Source organism: Dermacentor albipictus, chromosome 7, assembly GCF_038994185.2.
Source record: "Dermacentor albipictus isolate Rhodes 1998 colony chromosome 7, USDA_Dalb.pri_finalv2, whole genome shotgun sequence".
In the NCBI taxonomy this organism is placed as follows: Eukaryota; Metazoa; Arthropoda; class Arachnida; order Ixodida; family Ixodidae; genus Dermacentor; species Dermacentor albipictus.
Window position 1 is genome coordinate 97,093,787 of NC_091827.1, and position 26,655 is coordinate 97,120,441.

Consider the following 26,655-nt stretch of genomic DNA (forward strand, 5'->3'; position numbering starts at 1 on the left):
CTTACGCCATTTGGGATGCTGCGTTGGCCGGAGTCAATGAAATGGAACATCTTGATATGAACTTCGATTAAACGCTTTGCTTCCATCCACACGCAAAATATGTGAAACTTCGTGCCCTTCCAGCTTTGAGCATGGTTTGTCGTATGTGCACGACTTCCACTCCAAATTCTATTTCATTGTGTGCCTTCCACAACCAAAGCATGCCTCTCTGGTTTGATGCGAAAAAGTGCACATCTAATTCTAACTGCGTTGAATGCGTCCATAATAAAGTGATATCTATAGTCAAGCACCCTTTTTGCCGTTCTGGCAACCATAGACCAGCCCTCTCAATTATACTCACGCCTCTAAGATCAACGCGTATTAGGTCATACCTTCAGTTCCTTCATAAGGTGGTCCATGGCATTGTACGTTGACCAAAGGTTCTTGATCATGTACAATTTTTAGTGGCACAAAAGTATGCAAGGCAGAATTCTGCATTTTCTGTGAGGTCTTGTTGCATTAGATACTCTCCTATGGCTCAAGTGAAAAAAGAAGAACGTAATACGTGTTTTTCCTGTATTGCCACGTTTTTGCGTTCATTTCTGAATCTATTTAACTCCTTTATACGACCGCCTCCTCGTTTTCTGTTCCGCTATTTGTTTCTTGATCTCACATTGTTTTGTCTTCCATGTTTGTCTTGGGTAAACATATGATCTTGCGTATAGTATTAAAGTAGCTCCGTAAGGAGGCTCCTTAGCTGTTCATGTGTGCTCTAATATATAATTTGTTGATTGAAGATTATTATTATTATTGTTATTATTATTATTTTATATGATTAAATCACACATATGCGAGCACCACAAAAGGAAATAGCAAGGGAGCAGGTTGGCAACTGCCACCGAGAGGGGCAATACATCTGCCTGCACTTTAAAAAAGAAAGGATACAAACAAATTTCAAGATAGAAGGAGGAGAAATAAAGAGGACAGGAAAACAAGATGGCAGGTCACAGACTAATTTAAAGCAACGACAATGAACAGAGCACGCCCTTTTGTACTGCGCGCGTTCCTTACTCAAGAAAAACACTGAAAGTAAGCTGCTCATACCAGACTGAATCGCGTTCTCGTGTATTTGCTTTGAGCTCTGCAAACGCGTACATCTAGGGATTCAATGTGAAACAACATGTCGTCGCCTTTTATCTCTATAGTGTCCGAGTGTACATGACTATATGCTCGAAAGTTTTGAACACCATGACGGTTTTTTCTTCGTAGAATACTTTAAAAGTTTTATTGGTGCTATTATCCCAAAATTTCTAGACATTACCATTATAGGGTCACTAAAACTCTGTTTTACTTTAATTTCAATAAAAAAGACACAGCGCGAATTATAGCTATTGTGATGATGTGTGCGAAACCGAAATGACTTTTTTACAGAGTGTCATTGTTACCACTGGAGCTTGCGAAGGAACACGAATGCTGTCCGAGCTGACGCAGTCATCTATGGAAGGCGTCGAAGCTCCCCTAAATGTGAACCCAGACGCAGTGTTGGCGATCATGTACTCTAGCGGCTCCACAGGATTCCCGAAGGGAGTGCAGCTTACCCACGGCAACATAATCGCCCAAGTCATATCGTGCTGGTAAGAGCGACACCACTTTAAGTATGAAGTTTGAGTTTATTCGTACACAAAAATACACAAATGTAGTTGACAGAAAAGTTGTTTTGACACAAACGACAGAACCGGTCATGTGCGTATGCACGGCTGCAAATTAAATGGTATAAAGCGGCATGGGTTTCTCTTTTGTCTCCCGGGCTTGTTAAAGTAAAGAAATGGTGGTTTTTCCATCACTGTAGGGAGCTTTGTTGATGGGCTATCTGCAGTAACCACATATAAAGAGTGCTAACGTGAAACATATTAATGATTTCTACTTCCTGTCGGCCTCTCTTCGAAAAGTACTGGTTAACTTTCGGCCTACGCTAAAAAGAAAACAAGAAATATCCAGTATAGTAATTAACCTTTAAACAAAAGGAAATTAACAAAGTTATTTAAGTGGCACATGTACTGCCCTTGAAACCCAAATCAGAGAGCTGTCGACGGGGGCATCATTCAAGTGTTTTTTTTTTCACACTTCCTTCGGAAATAGTGAAAGCAACAGTTACGAAAGGGGAGTAAGCCATTGTAGTTTCATATGCTACAAGTTCACTCGCGTTTCCAACAACGAGCCTGGCGTCGCGGAAGCGACGCCAGGCTCGCTGTGATTCAAGTTTTCGGATTATGTGTAGCTGTAACCGGAAACGGCGGGCTCCTATACTACAAACATATGAAGCTCCCTGTGCTCTTTGTGCGATCACATTATTATTACTAGCGATCGTAACACCAGAGCAATTGGTTCGATTCGGTCGCAGTACAAGGAATCGGATTTAAAAAATACGCGCCTTTCCAAGCAGTTGCGGTTTTACTGTTAGTGTAGTAAAAAACGCAATCGTAATATCAGTATGATACGGTCCAGTGGTAAAGTAATAATCAGATCCTGCGTAAGCCCGCGCTACTACCATGGTAGGACATCAACAGACTTCAGCGCTTGAGTGTGGCAAACAACAATGTAAAAGAATCGATATACATGGTCTTCGGGCTATAAAGCACCGAGGCTGCAAAAAAGAAAAAAAAGAAACAGAAAAGATAAGCAACCATCGAGTTGGCTTCATTGGGTACGTAACCGTAGTGGGGTACGTGGATTGTCTTGTCTGTGTTGCAGAGCCGATATGTGCACTAGCGTACAGAAATGACGGAACCAAATACGCGGCTTGCATAAATTACCGCATTAGAAAGGTTTCATGCTTAACCTAAGTTACAGCTAGAGGAGTGCTTATGAACTAATTTTCAGATCCTGCTCGTTGCCTATTCGTAGTGCGCCCGTTTGTTTTGCACAGGGTGTTTCGGCACTACAAGGTACAGAAATGATCGCCCTGCTGGTTGCACCCAAGCTTGCGGCGCCCAAGCCTGCCATACTCGTATTGTTCGGACTCCTGCGCTTCCTTTCTTATAGAGTACGGACACCCTCCGCCGCTGTCAAAGCAGTAACGCGAGGATTCGCAACCTTCTGTCTTGGTGCTCGGGTCTCCCACACGATTTCTTGAACGAATGTGTTGAATGCCGATTCAATAGCCCAGCAAGCGCGAAATTTCTGCAACAAACTGCACACTTCTGGGTGGCAGCTCCTGATGAGCACGAATTTTAGTCTAGATTATACCTACTATGGCAAAGTCACCTCTCTGAAACGCGAGTACTCGCTCTTGGATTGGCAAAAATACTGCGGAGCTACGCCCCTCGTAACACCGAGCGAGAGGCTTAAAAGGAAGCTTTAGCTCGGGCTCAACTCCGACGCGGCCTATTCAAATACATGCACAACTTTGAAACGCTTTTCTGAGACAACCCCTGCACCGACTTTAATGAAATTTGTCGCATTTGAGAGAGAAAGCTAATTCTAGTGACTATTGAAAGCGGAATTTCGATTAAGAGCCTGAATTTGTTAAACAAATTTTCAGAAATTCGAAGATTTGAAATAAATAGAAGCACGAAGTTGACAAATTAAAGCCTCTCTATTAAGAATAGATATCGTGATTCTGTAAACGGCATCCCTTGGATCATTGCAAGCGCATAAGTTCGATTTGTCATGTTATATGTTACCTTAATTTGTTAGGTTGTGTACAAGGGCCCCACAAAAGCTTTATTTTCATACTGCTGAACATATTGAGATTTATGTGTAACCTATAAATTTTGTCCGCTCTCTATGTACTGTTAGGTGCAATTTACAAAATTATGATGTCTTTTTTCATTGCAGAGTTACAGAGTTGTAAGCTTGCCAGTTTCGTGTTCCGAAAATTTTGGATTTTTGCCAATCTTCAAGAACCCGAAACCAGCAGTCACCAGATTATAAGTTTTCTTTTAAATGCAACAAGCCTCATCAAAATTGGTGCAATGGTTGCCGAGAAATACGAATTTTCCTTTTACATGTATTTAAAAAGGAGCACCCGAGCTAAAAATTCCTCATAAGTTAGCTCCGATTGCGTCATGCACGGAGTGACAACCGCGCCATTTGTGCACGTGATTTATCCATGACCGAGTAAGGTCTTTCGTGTTTTTCTGTGCAACTATGCCAAATCTATTGACGTGTGTATCGCAAGAATGTAAGCGATATTAGCCTTACATGGTTTTCTTACGTATAGTTTTAGCAAGCGACCAACTATTCTGACAGTAACGAAAGACATTTAACACCAAAAAGCGAAGCCTTCAATGCTAAGGAAGCTAACTTGATGTTTTTGGCAGCTACTTCAAGAAGCATTCATCATTTTTGCATTGATGTCAGTTAACTCGTTTTTTGGTGATTACGTACCTAGCTTGTTTATTAATGTAGTTACGGCCTATGTCTAAACTATGCTTTGCAAAACTTTGAACGCATCAATTTCAATTGTGCGCAGCTCGCGCTACAGTAGCACCATCTGCAAACACGTTCCGATTTAATGGGCCAGTGCAGTCATTACGGCATGTCGAGCTTGTTCGAACTGGCCACTGTATCCATGCCCACGTTCATTGGCCTTAGGCGACAGACTGATAGTTTGCCTTGAGATTTTTTCCATAGCTCGTCTTCGGCGGTATGCTTACGGCGCGCACATGGTCGTGGGCTCAGACACGTGGTTCGCTGCGTACTCGAAATCAACGTAACACTGCAATGAACCAAAGTACGGGGGAGGAGAATGCGCACATGCATCAGTCCGCAATGTATAACAAAGTTTCATAGCCCTGTGAGAACGTTTGCTAACGGAAGTAACGGATGACTACCAGCTCTTTTAGCTTCGAGCGCGTGCCGGTAGACCTTGTGGAAATGCAACTCGCCGTGGCCTCCAGTGTAGTTTTCTACATACCTTCTACTTCCTATGGACACCGTTCGCCTACACCTAATTGAGATACCGTATAGTACAGTAAAAAATGGATTCAATAGTGTTCTTTTTATTTGCTTTGTTTTTAGGGCGCAGCTCTTATAAGCCCGTCCTACGGCGAATGTCGGCGTAACTGAGCGAACGATCGCAGCGTAAGATGAAAGCGAACGCGGAGCCCAGCGGGGTATGAAAGTCGCGAGAGGGAAAGCGGTGGATGAGGGTGCCGCGGAACGATGAACGGAAAGCGGAAGAGGAGGTTATGGCGAGAGGGTGAAAAGAAAAGCGTAGTCCGGCTACGATGGCTACGAGATGGCACAGAGGAGCTTGTGTCATCTGGGAGGTCTGTCGGCGGCGGCTGCTGTGAATCGCTCCGAGGCGTCACCCACCTGCTGGCTCTCGCGCCCTCTACCTTAGCGAGGCATTAGCCTGCGTTTGAAACGTTCCGTAAGAGAGAAATTGTCCGTGCCACCCAATATATCATGCAATGAATACACGTATAAGGCTGCCCCCAAATTTCGCATTAGGGAGTGTCGTAATCGTTCGTTGAATTTTCATTAAGTGAACCTGTGCCCACAAAATCAAGTTGCACTCATTGCACAATGATAGCGGCGAACAAAGTCGGCAATCTTCGAAATATTATCTGCGAGTCAAGCACATAGGCTTTTCTTTAGGGCGAAAGTCTTAAATCTCTGTTTCGAGGTCGCCTTCATGCACAACACGCGACGCAAGGAAGGCCAAAATCGAAGCAAAGCTTGTCCAGCCGTGTATAACAGATTATTATTGCTTAGCAAAGTTAATTCATGATATTGTTACGGTGAAGTGAAGGAAGACGTTGAGTTGGACTAGAAAAAGACGAAGTCTGGCGGTTGCCTGAACGCCATATCCATCATTTGTAAATATAAGTTATTTTACACTCGTGGGCCTGCTTTCTTCCCGCAACATTTTGGTGGAAGGTGCGGGGTACCACCACGGAACTTCGCAGCGGACGTCATCTACCTGCTGCCACAATGGCAAATCAACCGACACAAGCGACAACGCCTCGGCAGCCCGTGCCCACGGTCATCCTCACTCACCCACGGGACCCGGGAACATTTTGTGGCACGGACAACGTCGACGTCGAGGACTGGCTTACGATGTACGAGCGAGTGTGCGACAACAACAGGTGGGATCCTACAATGATGCTTGCAAACGTAATATTTTATCTGAAGGGAACTGCGAAGCAATGGTATGACACACATGAAGCTGACCTAACGAGCTGGGATGTTTGCAAAGAAAAAATGCGAGACCTGTTCGGCAGACCTGTCGGTCGTCAGCTGGCAGCTAAAAAAGAACTTGCGTGCCGCGCTCAGACGTCCACAGAATCCTATGTCGTGTACATACAGGATGTGCTGGCCCTCTGTCGCAAGGCTGATGACAACATGACCGAGGCAGACAAGATTGGCCATATATTGAAAGGTATTGCAGACGATGCCTTCAATCTCTTGATGTGTAAGGATTGTGCCACTGTGGATGCAATTATTAAGGAGTGCCGGCGCTTCGAACAAGCGAAGGGCCGCCGCGTCACTCAAACTTTCGACCGGTTGCCCAATACCGCCGCGACATCTTCTTGCGAAGACCCGCCGAGGTTCGTTCAGCCCGCAGGACCGGAAGAAATAACGCGCATCGTTCGCCGTGAGCTTGAGGCCATGGCCCCGGCTCCCGTTCGTTCAGACTGTCGGGAAAGCGTACCCGCTATCTCCCTTATACAAGCGGTCGTTCGGGAGGAAATAGCAAGTTTGGGCATTCCATCTCTCTGCTCAGTCCGCCATACCAACACCTACCAAATTTCTCCGACCGCTCGCTCCCGGACGCAAAGCTTTCCACCACTCCGTCGCAACCCAGCTGAATGGCGCACAGCGGATGATAAACCCATCTGTTTTAATTGTTCCGGTATTGGACACATCGCCCGTCATTGCCGCAACCACTGGTCGTCGCCTCCTCGGTGGTCGTCTCCGAGTCACTACAGCCAAGTACCCGACAATCGCACTTTCTCGCCCTATACGCCGACTAGGAACATCAACGCCGACAGTGCTCCACCAAGATCCAGCCGATCCCCGTCTCCGCAAGGTCGTAGGTCCCGTTCGCCTCTCGTTCACCGCTCTTCGTCCCCTTCTGCAACCGGTCGCTTCGCTTCGGGAAACTAGGCGGTGCAGCTCCCGGAGGTGAAGCTGCAACTCCGACCCGGCCCACAAATCCTCTATTGACCCTGCCTACATGTGGAAACCTGCTGGACATTGAAGTCGATGGCGTTCCGGTTAGATCTCTCGTTGATACAGGAGCGCAGCTTTCAGTTATGAGCGCTGCTCTCCGCCGCCGGCTCAAAAAGGTTCTGACCCCCGCCGTACCGTGCACCGTGCGAGTCGCCGATGGGAGTACGTCACCTGTCCTTGGAATGTGCACAGCACGTGTGACCATTGGGGGCCATTATACCGTTGTTCTATTTATCGTCCTTGAACACTGCCCACACGACCTAATTCTCGGCCTCGACTTCCTTTCGAAACACTCTGCCCAAATTGACTGCTCCGCAGGTGTTGTACAGTTGGACCTGCCGCTTCCTGCCGACGCAACCACTTGTGCTCCACACCGCTTATGTGCTGCTGAATTTGCAAGGCTGTCTCCACAGGCTGCTACAAATGTCCTGCTGACGCCCTGTCCTCCCGTACCTGATGGCGAGTACGTCCTGTCGCCGCTTACTGACGTGGTTTTGTCGCGTAATATTGCCCTACCGAGCACCTTAATTCGGATCCGCGAAAACTGCGCTCGCGTGCCCATCCTCAATTTTGGGTTCTCGTCACATGTTTTGCCACACGGTATCGCCATAGCGCATATCACTCCTTTGGAAGAATTTCAGATTTCTTTTTTGACCTCTGAATCCTTCCTCAGTACGAACGGACCTTTGTCATCCACTCCTTCGTACTCGACGCCTGCGGACGATGTTTCTAAGATGATCGCCCCCGACCTTCCTTCCGAGCAAACAACAGCTCTTCGTCATCTCCTGTCATCTTATCGGGACATCTTTGATTTGGACGACCGTCCACTTGGCCAGACATCTGTTGTCACGCATCGCATCAACACCGGTGACGCCAGCCCCATTCATAGGCGGCCATATCGTGTTTCGGCAACAGAAAGGGCCATCATACAGAAAGAAGTAGACAGGATGATGGACAAGGACATCATTGAACCCTCCAGTAGCCCGTGGGCATCACCGGTTGTCTTAGTAAAGAAAAAAGATAACTCGTGGCGCTTCTGCGTTGACTACCGTCACCTCAACCGGATAACAAAGAAGGATGTTTATCCCTTGCCTCGCATTGATGACGCTCTTGACTGCCTTCACGGATCCCAATACTTTTCATCAATTGACCTCCGCTCCGGCTATTGGCAGATTAGCGTCGATGAGATGGACCGCGAGAAAACCGCCTTTGTCACACCGGACGGTCTGTACCAATTTAAAGTCATGCCCTTTGGATTATGCAATGCGCCAGCTACATTCGAGCGCATGATGGACTCTCTCTTGCGCGGCTTGAAGTGGTCTACATGCCTGTGTTACCTCGACGATGTGATTGTGTTTTCGCCGAACTTTGAGAGCCACCTGCGGCGCCTCACAACCATACTCTCCGTGTTTCGCAGGGCTGGCCTTCAGCTAAACTCCTCCAAGTGCCATTTCGGTCGCCGTGAAATTAACATGCTTGGTCATCTCGTCAACGCCGCCGGAATCCAACCTGATCCACAGAAAGTTCACGCCGTGCGAAATTTTCCTGTACCTTGTTCAACGAACGATGTCCGTAGTTTTCTGGGCTTATGCTCTTATTTTCGGCGATTTGTGAAAAATTTTGCGGACATCGCTCACCCTCTCACTGACCTTCTTAAGAAAGACGCCTCTTTCTCTTGGGGACCGCTACAGGAGAAAGCCTTCTCTACCCTGATTGAGCGGCTTACCACTTCCCCGATTCTCTCCCACTTTGACCCTTCTGCGCCCACTGAAGTACGAACTGACGCGAGTGGTCATGGCATCGGCGCTGTCCTCGCTCAGCGTCAACAGGGCCAAGACCGTGTCATCGCTTACGCTAGCCGCCGCCTTTCCACGCCCGAGCGAAATTACTCCATTACTGAGAGAGAATGTCTCGCGCTCGTATGGGCGGTCGCGAAATTTCGCCCGTACCTTTTCGGTCGGAGCTTCTGCGTTGTCACCGACCATCACGCCCTCTGCTGGCTCTCCTCTTTGAAGGACCCAACTGGACGACTTGCACGTTGGGCATTGCGCCTACAAGAATATACATTTTCTATTATATATAAGTCAGGACGCCTGCATAAAGACGCTGACTGCCTGTCCCGCAATCCCGTGGATCAACCGGACGATACCGATGCAGACTCGGACATCAGTATTCTGTCCCTCTCCGGCTTCCTCCACATTGGCGACGAGCAGCGCAAGGATCCTGTTCTTCGAACACTTATGGACCGCCTAAGCTCCTCGCCCAATGACCCGTCCCTTCGGATGTTCACCTTGCGCGATGGAACTTTATACCGTCGTAGCGTTCGTCCTGACGGCCCGGAGCTCCTCCTAGTCGTCCCCAAGCACCTTCGACTCACCGTGCTCCAGCAACTTCATGACGCTCCTACTGCTGGACATCTGGGCGTCACTCGTACTTACGACCACCTGCGGCGCCGCTTCTTCTGGCCTGGCATTTATCGCTCTGTGCGCCGTTATGTCGCTTCTTGCGACCTGTGTCAGCGCCGGAAGACGCCTGCTATGCCTCCCGCTGGTTTGCTTCAACCCATTGATATACCTACAGAGCCCTTCTTCCGTGTGGGCCTCGACCTCCTTGGTCCGTTTCCAATTTCCATCAAAGGAAACAAATGGATTGCTGTAGCAACCGATTATGCCACTAGATATGCCATCGCACGAGCCCTGCCAACCAGCTGCGCTACAGATGTCGCCGACTTCTTACTAAAAGACGTCATCCTGCACCACGGCGCCCCTCGCCAGTTGCTGACGGATCGCGGCCGCTACTTTCTATCGAAGGTCGTTGATGATCTGCTCCGCTCCTGTTCTACAGAACATCGGATTGCTACCGCGTACCACCCTCAAACGAACGGCCTCACCGAGCGACTCAACCGCACACTCACTGAAATGCTCGCCATGTACGTCTCCAACGATCACCGCGACTGGGACGTCGCTTTACCATACGTCACTTTCGCATACAACTCGTCCCGTCACGACACTGCCGGATTTTCACCATTTTTCCTTTTGTACGGCCGCGACCCCACCTTGCCTTTTGACACGTTGCTACCTTCCGCAGTACAGTCACCCAGCACTGCTTACGCTCGCGAGGCTATTGACTTAGCCGCCCAGGCCCGAGATGTCGCCCGTCATCGCCTCACAGTCTCGCAAGCTTCTCAAAAGCGACGCTACGACCTTCGGCACCGAGACCACCATTTTTCACCTGGTTCCCTTGTCCTTCTCTGGACGCCTTCACGTCGTGTCGGCTTGTCGGAAAAATTACTGTCCCGTTTTTCTGGTCCGTACCAGATCTTACGCCAACTGTCCGACGTGACCTACGAGATCGCCCCACTCGGTCAGCCTTCCGTGCCTCCCAACTTAACCAGTGATGTTGTTCACGTCACCAGGCTCAAGCCCTATGTCCCCCCAATAAGTGAGGCTGTTTAACTTGCACCGGGACGGAGCTCCCCCACCGGGAGGGTGATGTTACGGTGAAGTGAAGGAAGACGTTGAGTTGGACTAGAAAAAGACGAAGTCTGGCGGTTGCCTGAACGCCATATCCATCATTTGTAAATATAAGTTATTTTACACTCGTGGGCCTGCTTTCTTCCCGCAACAATATTTAAGAGGTTGGATTAAGCTGGATGAGGGTGGAATAACGTGTAATAAAGAGGATTATGGTGGAATAAGGTCTATTACAGTATATTGTGGAGGATTAAGGGTGGGCTGGCAGAATTAAGGTGCATTATGCCGGATTAAGCTGGATAAAGGAGAATTCAGGCTGATTAAGGTAGGTTAGCGTGCGTTGAGGTGGAGTAAGGAGTGGTACATTAGGGTGGAATAAGCTGGATGAAGAGGGATTGAGGCGGATCAGGGTAGATTAAGGTGTATTATGGTGGATTAGGGTGGAGAAAAGAGAATTAAGGCAGATTACGGTACATTAAGGTGAATAAAGGAGGTTTCTGGATTAAGGTGGAATAAAGCGATTTACAGTGGACTTTTCAAGGTATGACTTCGCGTCTCTTAGGCGATAGCTAAGGACACCTGGCGATTTTTTTTCTGTCTTTGTTGTTCTTGTGGCAGCGAATGACTTCGTCTCCAGCTGCGAAAATGCAAGCACTTCGTAAGGCCCGGCTGCCATACAATTCGTCAATCATAGATACATGACATGGGCTTGGTATACGCTTACAAAAAGAGAGGAATATAGCACGTTTCTCTCAGAATTTTTCTGATTGCTGAGCGCTTTCTGCTGTTATAAATGCGAAACCATTACATGTCCCATGAGGCAGTAACGTCTAGGTAACCATCGAGGCCATCGAGGCAGAATTTGTAAAACATGAAGCTATGCCCATATAAATTAACCCATTAAGGACCAGCGTGACCATATGGTCACGTTAGTCTGCACAGTGGATTTCAATTAATTAAGGTTAACAAAACGGCACCAAAATCGCCTTTGACATGCCGATTGACAGATTAGAGTCCCCTTTATGGATACCAAGTGTCAGCAGCTGTCAGTCGTTTTGTGGGAGCCCCTCGCAGAGGCGGGAATAAGTGTTGCTATGCGAGTAGCGTCGCGATGCATCGCTCCAAAGGTTAAGTGTTTTTTTTTCTTCACTACTTGCTTAAGCAATTGTTGGATATCGTTACCTCCATATTGCTCTTTGAATATGTGACTTCCGATGAGCATTTGGGAAAGAATTATGTTTGCTTTATCCATGAACGAGTACGTTATCTTGTGCGTTGCCATATGGTCACGCTAGGCCTTTAGGATACCGAACTTTTTGTTTTTTTTTTTCAAACTGCATTCTCATCTCTTGCACGGCTGCTGGCGCGTTCCCACAGTGGTTATTTGTTATTTTATTGTCTGAATAGGTAGACGTTGGAAGAAATAGCGAAGATACTCGAAGAGGAAGATGACGATGTGTCAGTGATTTATATCGAGCTGCCAGATCTGGCAGCTCGATATAGGCTAGCACCTATTTGGATGAGCACTCGGCCGATGAAGACTCAGACAGGCTCATTGAGAATCTAAGCGGGCGGCAGCTATGAGCCGGCGCTGAAGCTGTTTTCTCCGACGGACGCAGCATTGGTGGATGCGAGTCTGACCGCAACGACCCCGGCGGGCAAAGTGACGGAACATCAGAGGTGTCTTCTGCTGCAGTTCATGCGGCCATTCCTGCGAAATTATCCACTGCTTCGAAGTGGACGAAGGGTGATCTCCAGAAAAGCCTTGGCATATTTCCCGACCCAAACCTTGCTGCTTAAAGGGACTTTTCAGCTGTTGAGTTGTTCGAACTCTTTTTTGACGAACAAACAAGAAACGTTATATTGAATATGCCTGATCCAAAGGTTACCAAAGAAGAATTAAGATTAGTTTTCTTGGAGTACTTGTTTTTTCCGGCTATAACCGCTTGCCAGAGAAAAAGTGCTATCGGGACAGCGGCACGGATATGTGCAACACGATGACCTAGAATGCTATGCGAAGAAATCGCTTCATACAGATAATGTGATTCCTGCACGGAGCGAAATGCAAGCCTAACCCTAAGTGACAATTTGGCAAAGTTGCGCCCATTGATGGCACTATTGAAAACAAGATTTCTGGAGCACTTTCAACCTGTGCCTCACCTGAGCTATGACGAAAGTATGATTGAGTATTATGGTCGTCATGACTGGAAACAGTTCATACGCGGAAAGCCTATCCGCTTCGGGCATATAGTATGGCGGCTAAATGCCAAGAACGGATACCTTGTAAACCTCAAAGGGTATCAAGTCAAGCAGGGGATCTCGGAATATCTAAAAATATGAAAAGAACTTCGGAAAAGCAGCGGCGCCACTTCTTCAAATGCGGGGTGAGCTGGCAGCAGAGACGCACAACCTTCCTTTTTTTTTCTATTTTGATAATTTATTCACAAGCATGCAGCTACTCAGGCATCTCAAGGCACAGGGCTACGAAGGCACGGGCACAGTGAAGCAGAACCATGTTCCCAAAGAATGCCCTATCGCTGGACCAGAACTCGTCAAGCGCCAACCTCGCAAGCACGAAGAGCCCGTGCTGAGCGACAATGGGATAATTGTTGTCCGCTGGATGGACAATTCTGTAGTAACGACCGTAAGCACCATTCAAGGCGTAGAGTCAATGTCATATGCAGACAGGTACTCTCGTATTCAAAAGAATCGAATCAAGGAGGCCCGTCCAAACACTGTTGCTCAGTACAATATTTATGGGAGGTACGGACCAGATGGATGCAAATGTAGGTGCCTACAGGTTTGCAATCCGTGGCAAAAAGTGGTGGTGGCCGATTTTCACTTGACTTTGTGATGTATCTATCAGCAACACTTGGACGTTAATTCGTAGCACAGGGCTCAACGTCACGCACGTGGAGTTCCGCAGGCAAATTGCACAAAGCTACCTGATGCGATGGGGCAATAAGCCTAGAGGGCCTGGTCAATGCAGAATCCCAAAGACTGGTGATGTCCTGACTGGTACAGGGTATGACCAAGTGGCCCACTTTGTTGCGCCAATACCTAATGGCAAGAGGTGAAAGTGTGCATGAGATAATTGCAACAACGCGGTGCACCCAAAACGCACAAAGTATGACGTCGGCATGTGTATTCCATGATTTAAACCATATCACACTAAATAAGTGCTCGACTATTCGCTATGTATGTTTTTTATGGCGGTTCATGGCTTGAAATAAATGTTTTTAACTTCGCGCATTTTGCTGTAGCGTAGGGGCCCAGCGTGACCATATGGTCACGGGCTATATTTTAAAAACTAATTAGGCAAGAGTAATAATTTTTTGCATGTGAATTATTAGTATAAAGGTAAGTTAATATATTAGATTTATTTCAAGATAGCAAGAAAAAAAAGAAACCGGTCCCTAATGGGTTAATGGCAAGCTGGAAACAGCTGAAGGACAGATTGTAACTCTTAACAAGGCAGTAGTCGAGCATGTAAATGCAGTCGAACAGCCCACGAAGGAAGTTGAGGAACTGCATACAAAAAGTGTCGACCTTGAGAATAGAAGTTGAAGGACTAATCTTGTTTTTTATGGCGTTAAAGATGACGAGGGAGAAACGTGGAAAAAGTCAGAACTGATTAGAGGTATCTATCAGGCCCGCCTTGCAATACAACTGAAGACAGTGCAAAGAGCCCACCGTGTCGGTCGCTACAACAAAAAAGTTTAAACGACCGATTGTTGTTAGTTTTTCCTCCGACATGGAAAAAAATGGATATTCTCAAAAACGAAAAACATTCAGGGGGTCTGAATACAGTGTCGACCACGATTATGCACCAGAAACACGTGATATCCGGAAACAATTATGGAAATATGCTAAAACAAAAATAACGGACACCAACAGTAAGGTTAAGCTAAGTTTTGACAAGCTGATTGTTCACGGTAAGGCCTTCACCAGGGACAAAGACAAGTGACACCCTGTCCGCAAGACGGCCCCTGCCTCACACTATGTAACAGCTATTGTAAATTGCAGAAGCATTGTGAACAAAGTAGATGAATTTGCGGGCCTCATTGAATCCTTGAAAGCTGACGTTGTATTTGGGACAGAATCGTGGCTGGTCCCGTCCATCGGTGACAATGAGGTGTTTCCTAACCACTTTGGCGCTTATCGAAACGATAGGGCACGAACGGGTGCAGGGGTGTTCTTGTTAGTTCGTTCTTCTTTACGGTCAACTTTGCTTGATATCGGACACGATGACGCAGAATCAGTTTGGAGCAAAGTGACCCTTGCTAATAAGACCTCGTTTATTGCCGGTGCATTTTATCGACTACCATGTTCTGATGCGACTACGCTGCAGCAACGGCATGCGATTGTCTCTAAAACATCGGAGCAAATAATTCTTGCCGGCGATTTCAACTTTCCAGATTTGAACTGGTCTAATGGAGGTTCTATTACTATGACTGGCTGTTGCGAAAATTTGGAAATGAAAAACTCTGTTGATACATTCGGCTTTACTCATTACGTGAGTGCGCCTACACGCAACAATAACGATTTGGACCTGTGGCTCTGTAACTCACCTAATGTTGTAGAATCTGTCACTTGTATCCCAGGTATCAGTGACCATCTCGTTGTCGTGGCTAACATTAAATACGCAATCAAACGACCCAAGCCAAGCCAATCGAAGAAGGTATTTTTCTATGCTAAAGGTGATTATTGTGCCATTTCACAGGAATTATTTGCTCATTTGTCTGTTTTCGATTGTGTTAGCGAGAATTCTGATGTTGTACAAATGCGGTCTTTTTTTAAAACAAAAGTTACAGAACTGCCGGAAAAGTACGTACCGAGTGTCCATTCAGTTGGGCGGAAAAACTGTTGGAAACCATGGGTGAAGGCTAGTATTCTGAGGTTAATAAGGAAAAGAAGACGAGTGTATAACGCCTTTAAAAGAACACAAAGCAATTATCAATTTAGCAAGCTGGTCGAAGTAACTAATGAATATAAAACTAATGTTCACATTGCAATGGATCAGTACTTCAATCGACTTATTGATAATATGAAAACAAATCCAAAGCTTTTTGGAAATACATAACAGGATGCTGGTCTGACTCTACGAGAGTAAATGAAATTGTTCACCATAATAGGTTTCTATCCTATGATATAGTTAACGCAGCTTGCTTTATTTTTTTTCTGTATTCTTGCCCAAAACAACCTTTGGAAAGTTTCATGTGAGAGCTGAGCCAGTATTGCAACCTGTGAACTGAGTATTGGCCGTATCAAATCATTGTTGCAAAGTATTGATGAAACTAAGGCGCCCGGCCCAGATGATATTTCTCCCCGCATATTTAAGCGCTGTGCCTGGCCAATCTCATCCTACCTCTACCTAATCTACACTAAATCTCTTTCTACTGGAGGGCTGCCGCAGGATTGCAATATGGCACGTGTAGTTCCGGTTCATAGGGGGCTCCACAAAAAATACGTAAACAAATTTAGGCCTATCTCTTTAACATCCACTTCCTGTAAAATATTAGAGCATATTTTGTACAAAGAAATAATGAAACATTTATTACACAGATTATTCATTCATAATCAACACGGTTTTCGCAAGGAACTGTCCTGCACAACAGAGCGAAATGAATTCTATCACGAGCTAGTGGCTGAGGTGGATGAGAACGGGCAAACCGACATTGTCTTCTTAGATTTTCGAACGGCGTTTGACACGGTGTGTCACTCATTGCTCCTTCAAAAACTTCATCAGGCAAATATTAGTCTAGAAGTGTGTAACTGGATTGCCAATTACTTGTCGCAGCGTCGGCAATGCGTAATACTAACGGCGCTACTTCTCCTTGGGTCGAGGTCACATAGGGAGTTCCTCAGGGGTCTGTTACAGGGCAGCTATTGTTCTTAGTTTATATTAACGATATTTCTGCCGGGATATCTTCGCGTTTACGCTTGTTTTCTCACGACTGCGTAGTGTATAGAAAAATAAAAAAATGAACAGGACTCAATCGATATGCAGGCTGATCTTACTAACATTGTCTCATGGTGTGAGAAGTGGAAAATGCAACTAAATATAAAAAATGTGCTCATGTGCCTTTCACCAAAAAAAAACGAAAATGATAGAAACCCGTTATTTTTTGAACATTGATATAGACCAGCAATCTACGTATAAATATTTGTGTGTGACATTTTTAAGTGATTGTTCTTGGAACGCACATGTGAGTATTGTAGTTGCAAATGCAGCCAAGGCGCAAAATTTTATTCAGCGAAATTTGAAATGTTCATCTTTTACGCTATAAAACACTGCTTATATTTCATTCGTTCGTCCTATCTTGGAGTATGCGTGTTGTGTTTGGGACCCTCGCCAGAAAACCTTGATCGACCAAATGAAAAGAATAAAAAACAGAGCGGCAAGGTTCGTTCTTGGGCAATACAAGCGAGTGGAGAGCTGCACTGCAATGAAAAGTGAGCTCGGACGGGAAGTGCTCTCGTCTCGAAGAAAACTACGTCTAAGATTGCTATTTAGCATATATAATGACAAAACCGGAATTAATAGAGACACTTATTTTAAACCACCGCACTATGTATCTAAGAGAGCAGATCATGACTTTAAAATTCGAGAATACCGAACTAGAATGAACCTTTATGCTAATTCATTTTTTTGCCTAAACTGTAACAGAGTGGAATCGTTTATCTTGTAACCAAGTGAATGTGAATGACGATGTGTTTTTTTCGAAGTTGTAACGCCCCTGCTTGCACGCCCGCGGGCAAAGCGGGGTATCTCTGAATAATGAATAAGAACCTGCTTTGGGCACAAAGGCTATGCACGCCGATGGCAGATGGCTTCGTGTCGCGATAGTTCGCTTTCATGTGTGAGGCAGGCCGAAGGGCGATTCGTTCACCGCTGCTGCCACTTTTCAACGTGCCAGTGTTGTCACAGGGAGTGATCGCGGTTGTTGAGTGAGGCCTGCTCATGCTTACCCGAGCAAGGCATGAGACCATGCATGCTTGGTAACGTAATTAGTAAGAAAACGTTCACTGGAATCTACACGACCAATGGAACAACCAGACTTGCTATTTGTTGTTTCCCAATACTTTCCTATCGCAATAAATGCTTCGCTCCTAGGGAGTACTGTGACTTTCTTAAAAAATACGTATGCGGTAGAATTCATTGTGAATTCGTCGAAAAAACAAGTGAGGAAACTGACATTCGGCCTTTTGATGCACGAATCGTCGATGCAATCTTTGCTCATTTTTTCAGCTCTCGGTAATGCTTTCCGCATAATGTGCCCACGCATTTCACGCCACAGAGCAGCTGTTGTCAACGTGGACAACCTCATTATTCCAGTTGTCTGGACAACACCTGTGTAACGGGCGCGCCGTCACCCTGAGCCCGGTGTCAGCCAGGTGTTCCTGCATAACGTAATAGTATTCTCATCTGTTTTTATCCCAATCTCCTGCCGTCAAATTTAGGTAAGCACCGACGCAAGCATCGGGCGGTAACCCACAGCGTTGTTTGAAAAACCCAATCAAACGCGCCACTTCTTTATAGGGCGTCACTTTTATTGGTTTCTAAGCGAATAGCAGTGCTTACATTGAGCAGCTTTTCTTATCTAATTGCTTGCAAGAGGCGAGTAGCACTTTTAATTGGAGAGAGCTTCAATTGGGCCGCGCCAGCACACTGAAAGTAGATAATCGGATAAGGAGGCGGATGCCAACGTCTGCGATTGCTGTGTTTCCGTTTACTTAGCTTGCATGCGTTGACTGGTCGAAAATTGCGGTGGCGTGCAAGGGAAGGTTAAAAATGCCGTTAGAACATGTACTCAGCAAAGAAGAGCTGGTAGAATGATTTCGTATGCGTGTCGAAAAGTCTTGATAACGTTGTCCTGCCGACAGACAGACAGACAGACAAGAAACTTTAATTGGTCCGAAGGGACTACGTTGTCGTAGTCGCGGGCCGCACCCGCGCCGGGAGTGGAAGACCGTGATCTTCAGCCGTGGCGCAGGCCCTTTGGACAGCCCGAAATTGGACTCGAAGGTTGTCGCTCTTGACGGCTTCATCCCAATCTTCTTGCCTGTTGAAAGGCGAGAGGCGCAACACAGAACATTGCCACAGCATGTGGTTCAAAGTGGATCGTTCCTCGTCGCAGTCTGGGCAGCGGGGATCCACACCCGGAGTGTAGTGGCTCAGCCTTGAGCGAGACGGAAAGGAGCCCGTCTGCAGCACCCGAGAAAAATCTTTAATTTTACGCAAATAAATCCATGCTCCCCGACAACTACGAGTAGCCAGTGCCAGAGCGATCGGCGGACAGCCATGTTCTATTGCTCTCGGAAAGAGCCAGTCCCAGAGTATTACCAAAGATTCTGCTTTGTTCCGCATAATAATGCGTCTTTACCGCGTACACTTTACCGCGTACAAGCGGTGAGTTTTTGCGGTTTTCTCACGCCGCGAGACAGACAGCCGAACTCCATGGGCGCAGCCCGAAAACGTGTCACCAATAACAATCGGTCAAACGACGCCTTTTTCGCTAATGGCGGAAAAGTCATCGAATCACAACCTATTATTTTTGTTCCGTTTGATCCAATCATGCATAATCAGTGTGGACATATCATATCAGATGGGGCGTTTTCGCTGTTTTCGTGACGTCGCATGATAGACAGGCGCTATAGCAGTGGCCAGCAAATTTTTCTATCAATCCTCGAGGGCTGAGTGCAGAATTGGGGCCCTATAACGTAAAACTATTCCTATATTTCTTTATTCCGATCCCCTGACGTCAAATTTGCGTAGCCGCCTACGCAAGTACCGGGCGGTGAGCGATCCTGTGGAGTTGCCTGAACAGCCCTATTAAACGCTCTCCTAGAATACAGGAGGTGACTTTGCTTTCAGAATGAATAATATTACCTACATGAAGCGGTTTTTTGTTTGTAATATGCTGTCAGGAGGCGAGGAACACGCTCAAGTGGAAAGCGATTCGACGGGCCCGAGCCAGCGCACTCAAAATAGATAATCGGATGATCAGGGCGGTGTCGGCGTCTGCGATTGGCCCGCTTTCCCTTACTTAGCTTGCGGTGAATGGTCCAAAATCGCGGCGGTGTGCAAAGGAAGCTTAAGAATGCAGCTAAGAGGAATCCTCAGCAAAGAAAATTGGGAGAGCGATGTCGTAAACGTGCCGAAAGTGCTTGAAAACGCTACAGGGCCACGCAAAAAGTGTTGTTATGCGGAAGTACACCCATGCACTCAGGCAGGTGCGAGTAGCCAGTGCATGAGCGATCAGCGGCAGCTGTCTATTATTTTTTTCGGAATGTGGCAGCATGTGTCTATTGAGAAAAAAATCATTGTTTTGGGCATATTAATGCGTCTTTCATGCGCACATGTCATTTTGCGCTGTGAGTTTTCGCGGTGTTGTGACGTCGCATGACAGGTACGTGAAGCGGTTGCACCCTGATAACTTTTCACCAATAGCAGAGAGCTAATGGCGAAGAGGCGTCGAATCAGAAATAACTATTTTTATTTTGTTCACTCCAATCATGCATAATCAGTGTATACACGTCATATCAGTTGGGGAGCTATCGTGGTTTCGGTGACGTCGGTGACGCACAGGCGAAGTGGGGGTGGCCGAAAAAAGTTGTCGACCAATCTTGGAGGGCTAATTGCTGAATAGGAATAGGAAAGATTGTAATAGCTTTGCGTTAGAGCGCCCAGGGAACACCTTTAAGTAAACAAAGCGTTCTCTCACGGAATTGCGCGAACTATGGTGGGACGCAAATTTTTCGGAGCGTGTCGCTATTCTGAGGCAAATAAATCGCAAGAATTTGCTGAATATTTCTTCAGTGTCGCCAAAAATGTCGCTATTACTGTCGAGTGAATGTTCAGTAATTTAGGTGTTTTAAAGCACCATATTTGAGCTATGAAATTAGCCATGACCTTTATGTTTCCTTGTTATTTATGTGTACTCGAGGAAACATAAATCATGTGTACAGCATCTTTACTCATACTTTCGTAGACTCAGGGAAGCAAACATAATCTTTCATGTTCGATGTGTCCTTTATGTTTACGGCAGGATGTGACCTGTGTGTGCGCTCTATGTTACCTGGCTAGGCACTCCCTCGAGTGCACACCCGGGTTTCATACAGTGCACACAGTGTTTATCTGTTAACACATGCTACAGATAGATCATCTATCTGTAAGATGTGTTATTTACTGGCATATCTAGGTAGAAAGAAAGGGGAGGGGGAAGCTTAGCCTTTTCGAAACTTGGGTTTGTTATGATACCTTTCCGCTACTACTCTACGAAAATTATAGACTAAAGTTTGCTCACTAAAAGCTGCAGAACCTGCGGTCGGTGCTGAAAGCGCATTTCTTTTCAAAAGTGCACGTGATTTCTCTGTTGACATTATCAGGGGTGGAACAACGGCAGCGCTGCTCCCGTAAATGCTTGCTTGTGCGCACAACTAAACAAGTTATAATTGTCATTTGGCTGAGTAGTGAAAGTTGCATAAGGAGCATGGCCATATTCGTGTGTTTGCGCATGCGTGCAAACAGTACGCCTATCGTACTGCTGCCGAAGATCCAGCTGCCGTACCCAACGAGCCATCACCACGTTTTGTCATCTTTATTCCTTACGCTACGAGGAAGTATTGCTCCACCGATTCAATATGAGGTCACATATTTTAAAAGATGACACTTGGCGCCATAACCAACGTTTCAAAGTGTTGTTTTCACTGGCTTTACTCAACAACAAAGTATAACAAAAACATAGACGTTTCGCCAAAAACATAGACGTCATACTTTGTTGTTGAGTAAAGCCAGTGAAAACAACACTTTGAAGCATGAGTTCCCCTGGCTTTTGGAACATTTTCTCACATAACCAACGTGTACATGTGCGGGGATTACAAATTTCTGCTCGGCGGGTCTTGTAGCTGCCCGTATAGGCGGCCCGCCGTTGCAAGCAGACGGAGCTGCACAGGCTGCGTGCCGATTGGCTCGTGTCCGCCAGCAAAAGTTTGTGCATACTTTGCCTGGAATTCCTATATATACTTTACAGAGATGACAGCACACCCAGGCACTTCGAACCTAATAAATGTTCATTAAATACCGGACTTCAGTCCAGCTACGCTTACCTTTATGTAACAAAACTGAATCCCGACGGCCGTGCCTTTGCAAACTGCAGCCTCCAGAAGCCAACATTCAGACTACATTCAAGAGTGCTACGGCGATAAAATGGGTACGAGGTGCTCCTGGGTATGTGCAAAGGTGTAATGATTCCAGGACTTACATTTGTGAATGCGGTTAGTTTGCTAGAAATCAGGGGTAGAATCAGGAGTCTACGACAGCCAAAGGTCAGTTGGAAGTCTCGCATCGGGCGCTCACGGGAAGAAAACAAATGAAGCTGTGAAGGGTTATATGGGTTTGACAAGGTTTGAAGTGAGAGAAGCTCACAGTAAAATTAATTATGAAGAGCGACTGAGGAATATGGAAAAAAGTAAATGGGCTGGAAGAGTTTTCAGTTATTTATACAGGAAAAACATTGATTCACAGTGGAGGAAAAGAACTAGGAAGCTTAGCAGCAAGTATGCGACCGGTATGGTGAGCAACATGTCAACAAAGAACGTCAAGCGGAAAGTCATAGAGGCTCAGATAATTTCATGGGCGGTGGCAATGGGAAACAAACCTGCTATGATTAACTACTGAAGAGCAAAACAGGAAATCAGGAAAAAACAATTTCTGATAACTCAAAGGGAAGCTCATTAGTTTTCGAACGGGCATCTGGATGCCGTATAACACGCACTTATAAAGCGAGATATAAGAAGGAAGAAGAAGCTTGTGCTTGCTGTGGTAAAGCTACGGAAACGATGAAGCATGTTTTATTAGAATGTAAAGATATTTGCCCAGTGGTCGATTTAGGCATCTCAGGCCTCGTTAAAGCCCTTGGGTTCAGCGAGATCAAGGAGAAAGTAAACATGTCCGTAGTTGGTATTAGTAGGCGGCGATTAGCAGATTGGTAGCTGGAAAGTAGTTAAACGACAAACAATGGAGGCGTGCAATAACAAAGTTCACAACAGAGGTTAAGAAAGTTTGCTTATGGGAATTCATCGTGAGCTTTCTTTATTGCTTTTAGTTGTCTTTTTAACATAGGTAGAACATTGGGCAATATAATAAGAGCTTGGTGGGGCAACGCGCCGCCCCGTTCCAAATTGGACGCTCATAGCATCGATCCATGTATGCCTGGTAAAATTACTGGATGGTATACTGAGCTGGTCCGCTGCACCACGTTGTGTGGGCAGGAGTGCTCGTTGCAGGAAGACGATAATTTCATCATATTTTGGAAGTGCCTAGATAAAATGTGCTCCCTATCGTGTGCTATAACCATCAGAAAACCTCTCGACTCATCGAGAGGTACTTCGCCGTATGTTTCATCTTATACGCCAGTTTCTTGTGTGTACTACAGCGCCCATCCGAGCTGCCTTTGTTCTCGCCTGTCCGCTTTCTCTTGTGAAAAACGCGGCACTGCGGCTTTGAGTCATGGTGTGTGGAAGGATTTGTTGAAAGTTGTGCCTTCGTGTGCTGGAGTTCATTGGCGATTCGACAGTGTTTGCGTCGCAAACAGCGCTAGTGCCGCGGTGCCTGCACGACAAACGAGCGTTTGATGACTTCACATGTTTAAACGTAAGCAAGTCTCGCTTTTGCGCGTATTCTTGTGGCTTGTACTTCGTCTAATAAGCTTTGTGCAAAGAGAATAGTGCGCTTTCAGAGCATAAGTATTTAATATTGCTCTGCACACTTAATAAACAGTTTCACGAGAGTTCTTATCGCTTACTTGCTTTCTGCTGTGAAGCATGCGCTACCACCACTGATTGCTGGGACTGAATGGGCAAACATTTATGTAAATGCTGAACGTTACTGTTTGTTCGGTAGTTTCTTTGCAAGAAATTCTTCTGTATATATGCATTTCAGCAGGTCACGTGTGTAATGTATGTCGATGTGTCGTTGATTGTGCGAGTAAGCACGCGAATGCTGTGTTTGACAAGTGAGCAGATATTCGCTTGTGTGATGATGTTTTTCTATAGATACAGTTTAGTTTGAAGTCCCAATTCACGAGAAACTGTCTGCATTGTTTGTGTTCTTGGATATACTTGCGTAGTTGTATTCCATGTTGCACGGCAAATCTAAGCCGATATTACAACAGCCAAGTTTCTCTTTTCTTGAAAACATATAAATCAGACGCTGGATTTATTATTTGCATCTGCAGAACATCATGTCAGCTCTTACGATCGTAGCTGAAAACCGCGGGTTGTAGCACTGCGTAATAAGATAACGTGTGCTATTTTGAAGCGATGCTTTGCACTCGATGTTTGCGACTCTTGTCACCCACTGTTCACGTGAGACTGTTACAGGTAATAACGCGGGCGGAGTATCACTCAGACTACTGAGGAAATGTAATAGCAGTTTCGTACATGACTTGATGGGCAGATAGCAGCAGCATAGTTTGTTTCAAACAACAGCTAGCTGGAACTATGCTTTGACTTCTGCACTTTTCTTATCTGTCTGCATGCAGGCAAACTGTTCTTGCCTATATGAAATTTGATGCAGAAGCGAAAAAGTTTGGCCTTCGTATGCTTTGTTTTTCAGGTGCCCTATGAGCTCTAATCGAAGCACCATATTCCAGAGGTCTGCTATAAGCAGGCGTGGCATATCGAAGTAACGTGCAGATAGTCCCATAAAGTACTTGCAGTTTTAGAGAAACTTTAGCAAAGTATATTTGGGAGAAAAACATACCGAGAACAATTAAAACACTGCAGTGAGGACGGTGAAAATGATACTGAAAGTGTTTATTATACTGAAAATGTTATTCATTACTTCTCCCCACCTTGCGGGTTCCCGCAGAACTACTACGTCGAAATTGTTATTGTAGAACAATCTTGCGTGAATTTCTTTGCTCAAGCAGAGTTGCACTCAGTGTGCTACATATTGCGGAAAACAGTAATATTGAAAAAAAATTTGTGCATAACTTTAAAACTCACAAAATGTGCATGAATATAAAACGGACACATCTGTGCATGTTTAAACAGGAAACAGCGGTTCCTCAACAGGGCTACATAAAGGGCGCATGAAGGTGGCACGCATGAAGGAAATATCAAAGTGGCCAAATTTCAGCATCTAAGATGCATACCGGACGGGGCATGAAGGAAATGTAAAAGCAACGGCCAAATTTCAAAGTGTAAGATACATAATGTACGGTAACATAAAAGATACATAAGGATGGACATATGCAGAGAACAAAAGGAGTGGCCAAATTTCAACATGTAGGAAACACAGAGGATGTTTCCTTGTGTGACATCCAGGAAAATACAGCGAGCATGAAGGACATACCCATTTTCACAAATTGAAGTAAGGAATCTGCCAAAATCTTTCACATTAGCCTATCCATGCTGGTGACAACTAAACCGGCAAGGCAGTGGGGCTCAAACCTTATAAATGCATTCACACACACAAAAAGAGATCGGATGACAGCAGAGAAAATTCTGCGTTATTTGTGCTTAGTATAATGAGAAACTTTTCGCCGGCAAAATAGAGACGACTAATCTTTCAAGCGCGAAAGCGCACTGGGTGCAGGTTAAGCGGAAAATTGTTTTCCTTATAGGCGCTCGTAAAACAATTTTAATCTGTCGCACTCCCTTTGGTAATTTTAGTAACGTGGTGACGACAATTAAGAGTCGACTATACATGACTTTATCTGCATTCCCACCCCTTGGTTCACCAGAAAACTCCCTGCGGCATTTATTCATCCGAAATTCGTGAGAAACAGAAGTCTTCCATGCCTTGAGTTCCGCCTTAGCTTGCCGTGAACCTGCAGAGGTCATCCGAAATGTACGCCTTTGTCGAATCAGAGTGAAAATAAAAAGTTTCAGTTTATATGTCTAATTCAACTGCTGCTTTCTAGATGAAACAATTACCTTTATTAGAATAATTTTGCCACCGTAATCTAGTGCTACATTTGCGAGCGACAACCTACCAACTTATCTATTGAAACTGCAGCACCAGCCTCGCAAAGAGCCATTACGATGGGTTTGGCAAGGAATAAAATAAACGTGCGTTTTGTGAAAACAATCATAAGGTTTATTCCCTCGATGCAGTTAGCATCGGCTGGTATAGCTTAATGGCTATAATGCTAAGCTCGAGCTTGGGGATCGAATCCCGGCCGCGCCACCCACATATTTATCTGGGGGAAACGCGAAAACGCTCGTGTATTTAGGTTGAGGCGCACGTTAAAGAAACCTTTTACTCTTCATCTGGTAAATGTTCTGTTTTATTTCGGTGTTGGTAAGTATAGTAAAAATTTCCCCTTGTTTAAAAGTTTTTTGTCCTATACATTATTGAAAAAGGAAGAAGTGGTAGCCGTTCAAAGCAAACCGATGCCACTCATCTGTTTACTTTTATCCGAAGAGAAAATAATATAAAGGTATATTCAAACTTATTCCGACGTCTACCACCTACTGCGTGCCTCATAACTGTACCTACGTTTTGCCACGTAACACGTAGAATTCATATATTTTTTTTGAAGTTAACAGCGACGTATGCCCTCCGTAAGTAAATACCACCGTTGCTTCCTCATATGGAGTTCACGTGATGTACAGACTGTTCTGGTTGCCTACTTGAAGCATTTGAAGAGTGATGTGCTGTCTGTAAAGCCATACATGAAACAACTTGATTAGTTTGAAAGCCGAGAATCAAATTGCATGGTTTAAGTCGCAAAACTTCCCAGTAGGTTCTCAACCACACCACAGTCGATGGCTGTGGATTATTTTCAACTAGCTCGGGTTCCTGAGCTTCTATAGCAGAGCAGGGTGCACAAATTTTTATTCCAATGGAGGAATGTTAACAGGCGTTGTAGTGGAGCACTCTGGCATATTTTAAAAATTCCAGTAGTCCAGCCAATGCTTTCCTCACGAAATGGTTTTGTATTTCGCCCTCATTGCAAGGTAGTCGCTCTAACCAGATGTCCGAGTTCCGGGCTGGCGCCGTAGCCGC

General features: G+C 45.6%; 1 protein-coding gene across 1 annotated transcript in view; it reads left to right on the plus strand.

The window, feature by feature from the left end:
• Positions 1-26,655, plus strand: part of LOC135897104 (luciferin 4-monooxygenase-like) — a 193,911-nt gene that overhangs the window by 123,754 nt on the left and 43,502 nt on the right. Inside the window, exon 4 of the mRNA XM_070521381.1 lies at positions 1,411-1,613. Coding sequence (XP_070377482.1) covers positions 1,411-1,613 — 203 coding nt within the window. The remainder of the gene's footprint in view (positions 1-1,410; positions 1,614-26,655) is intronic.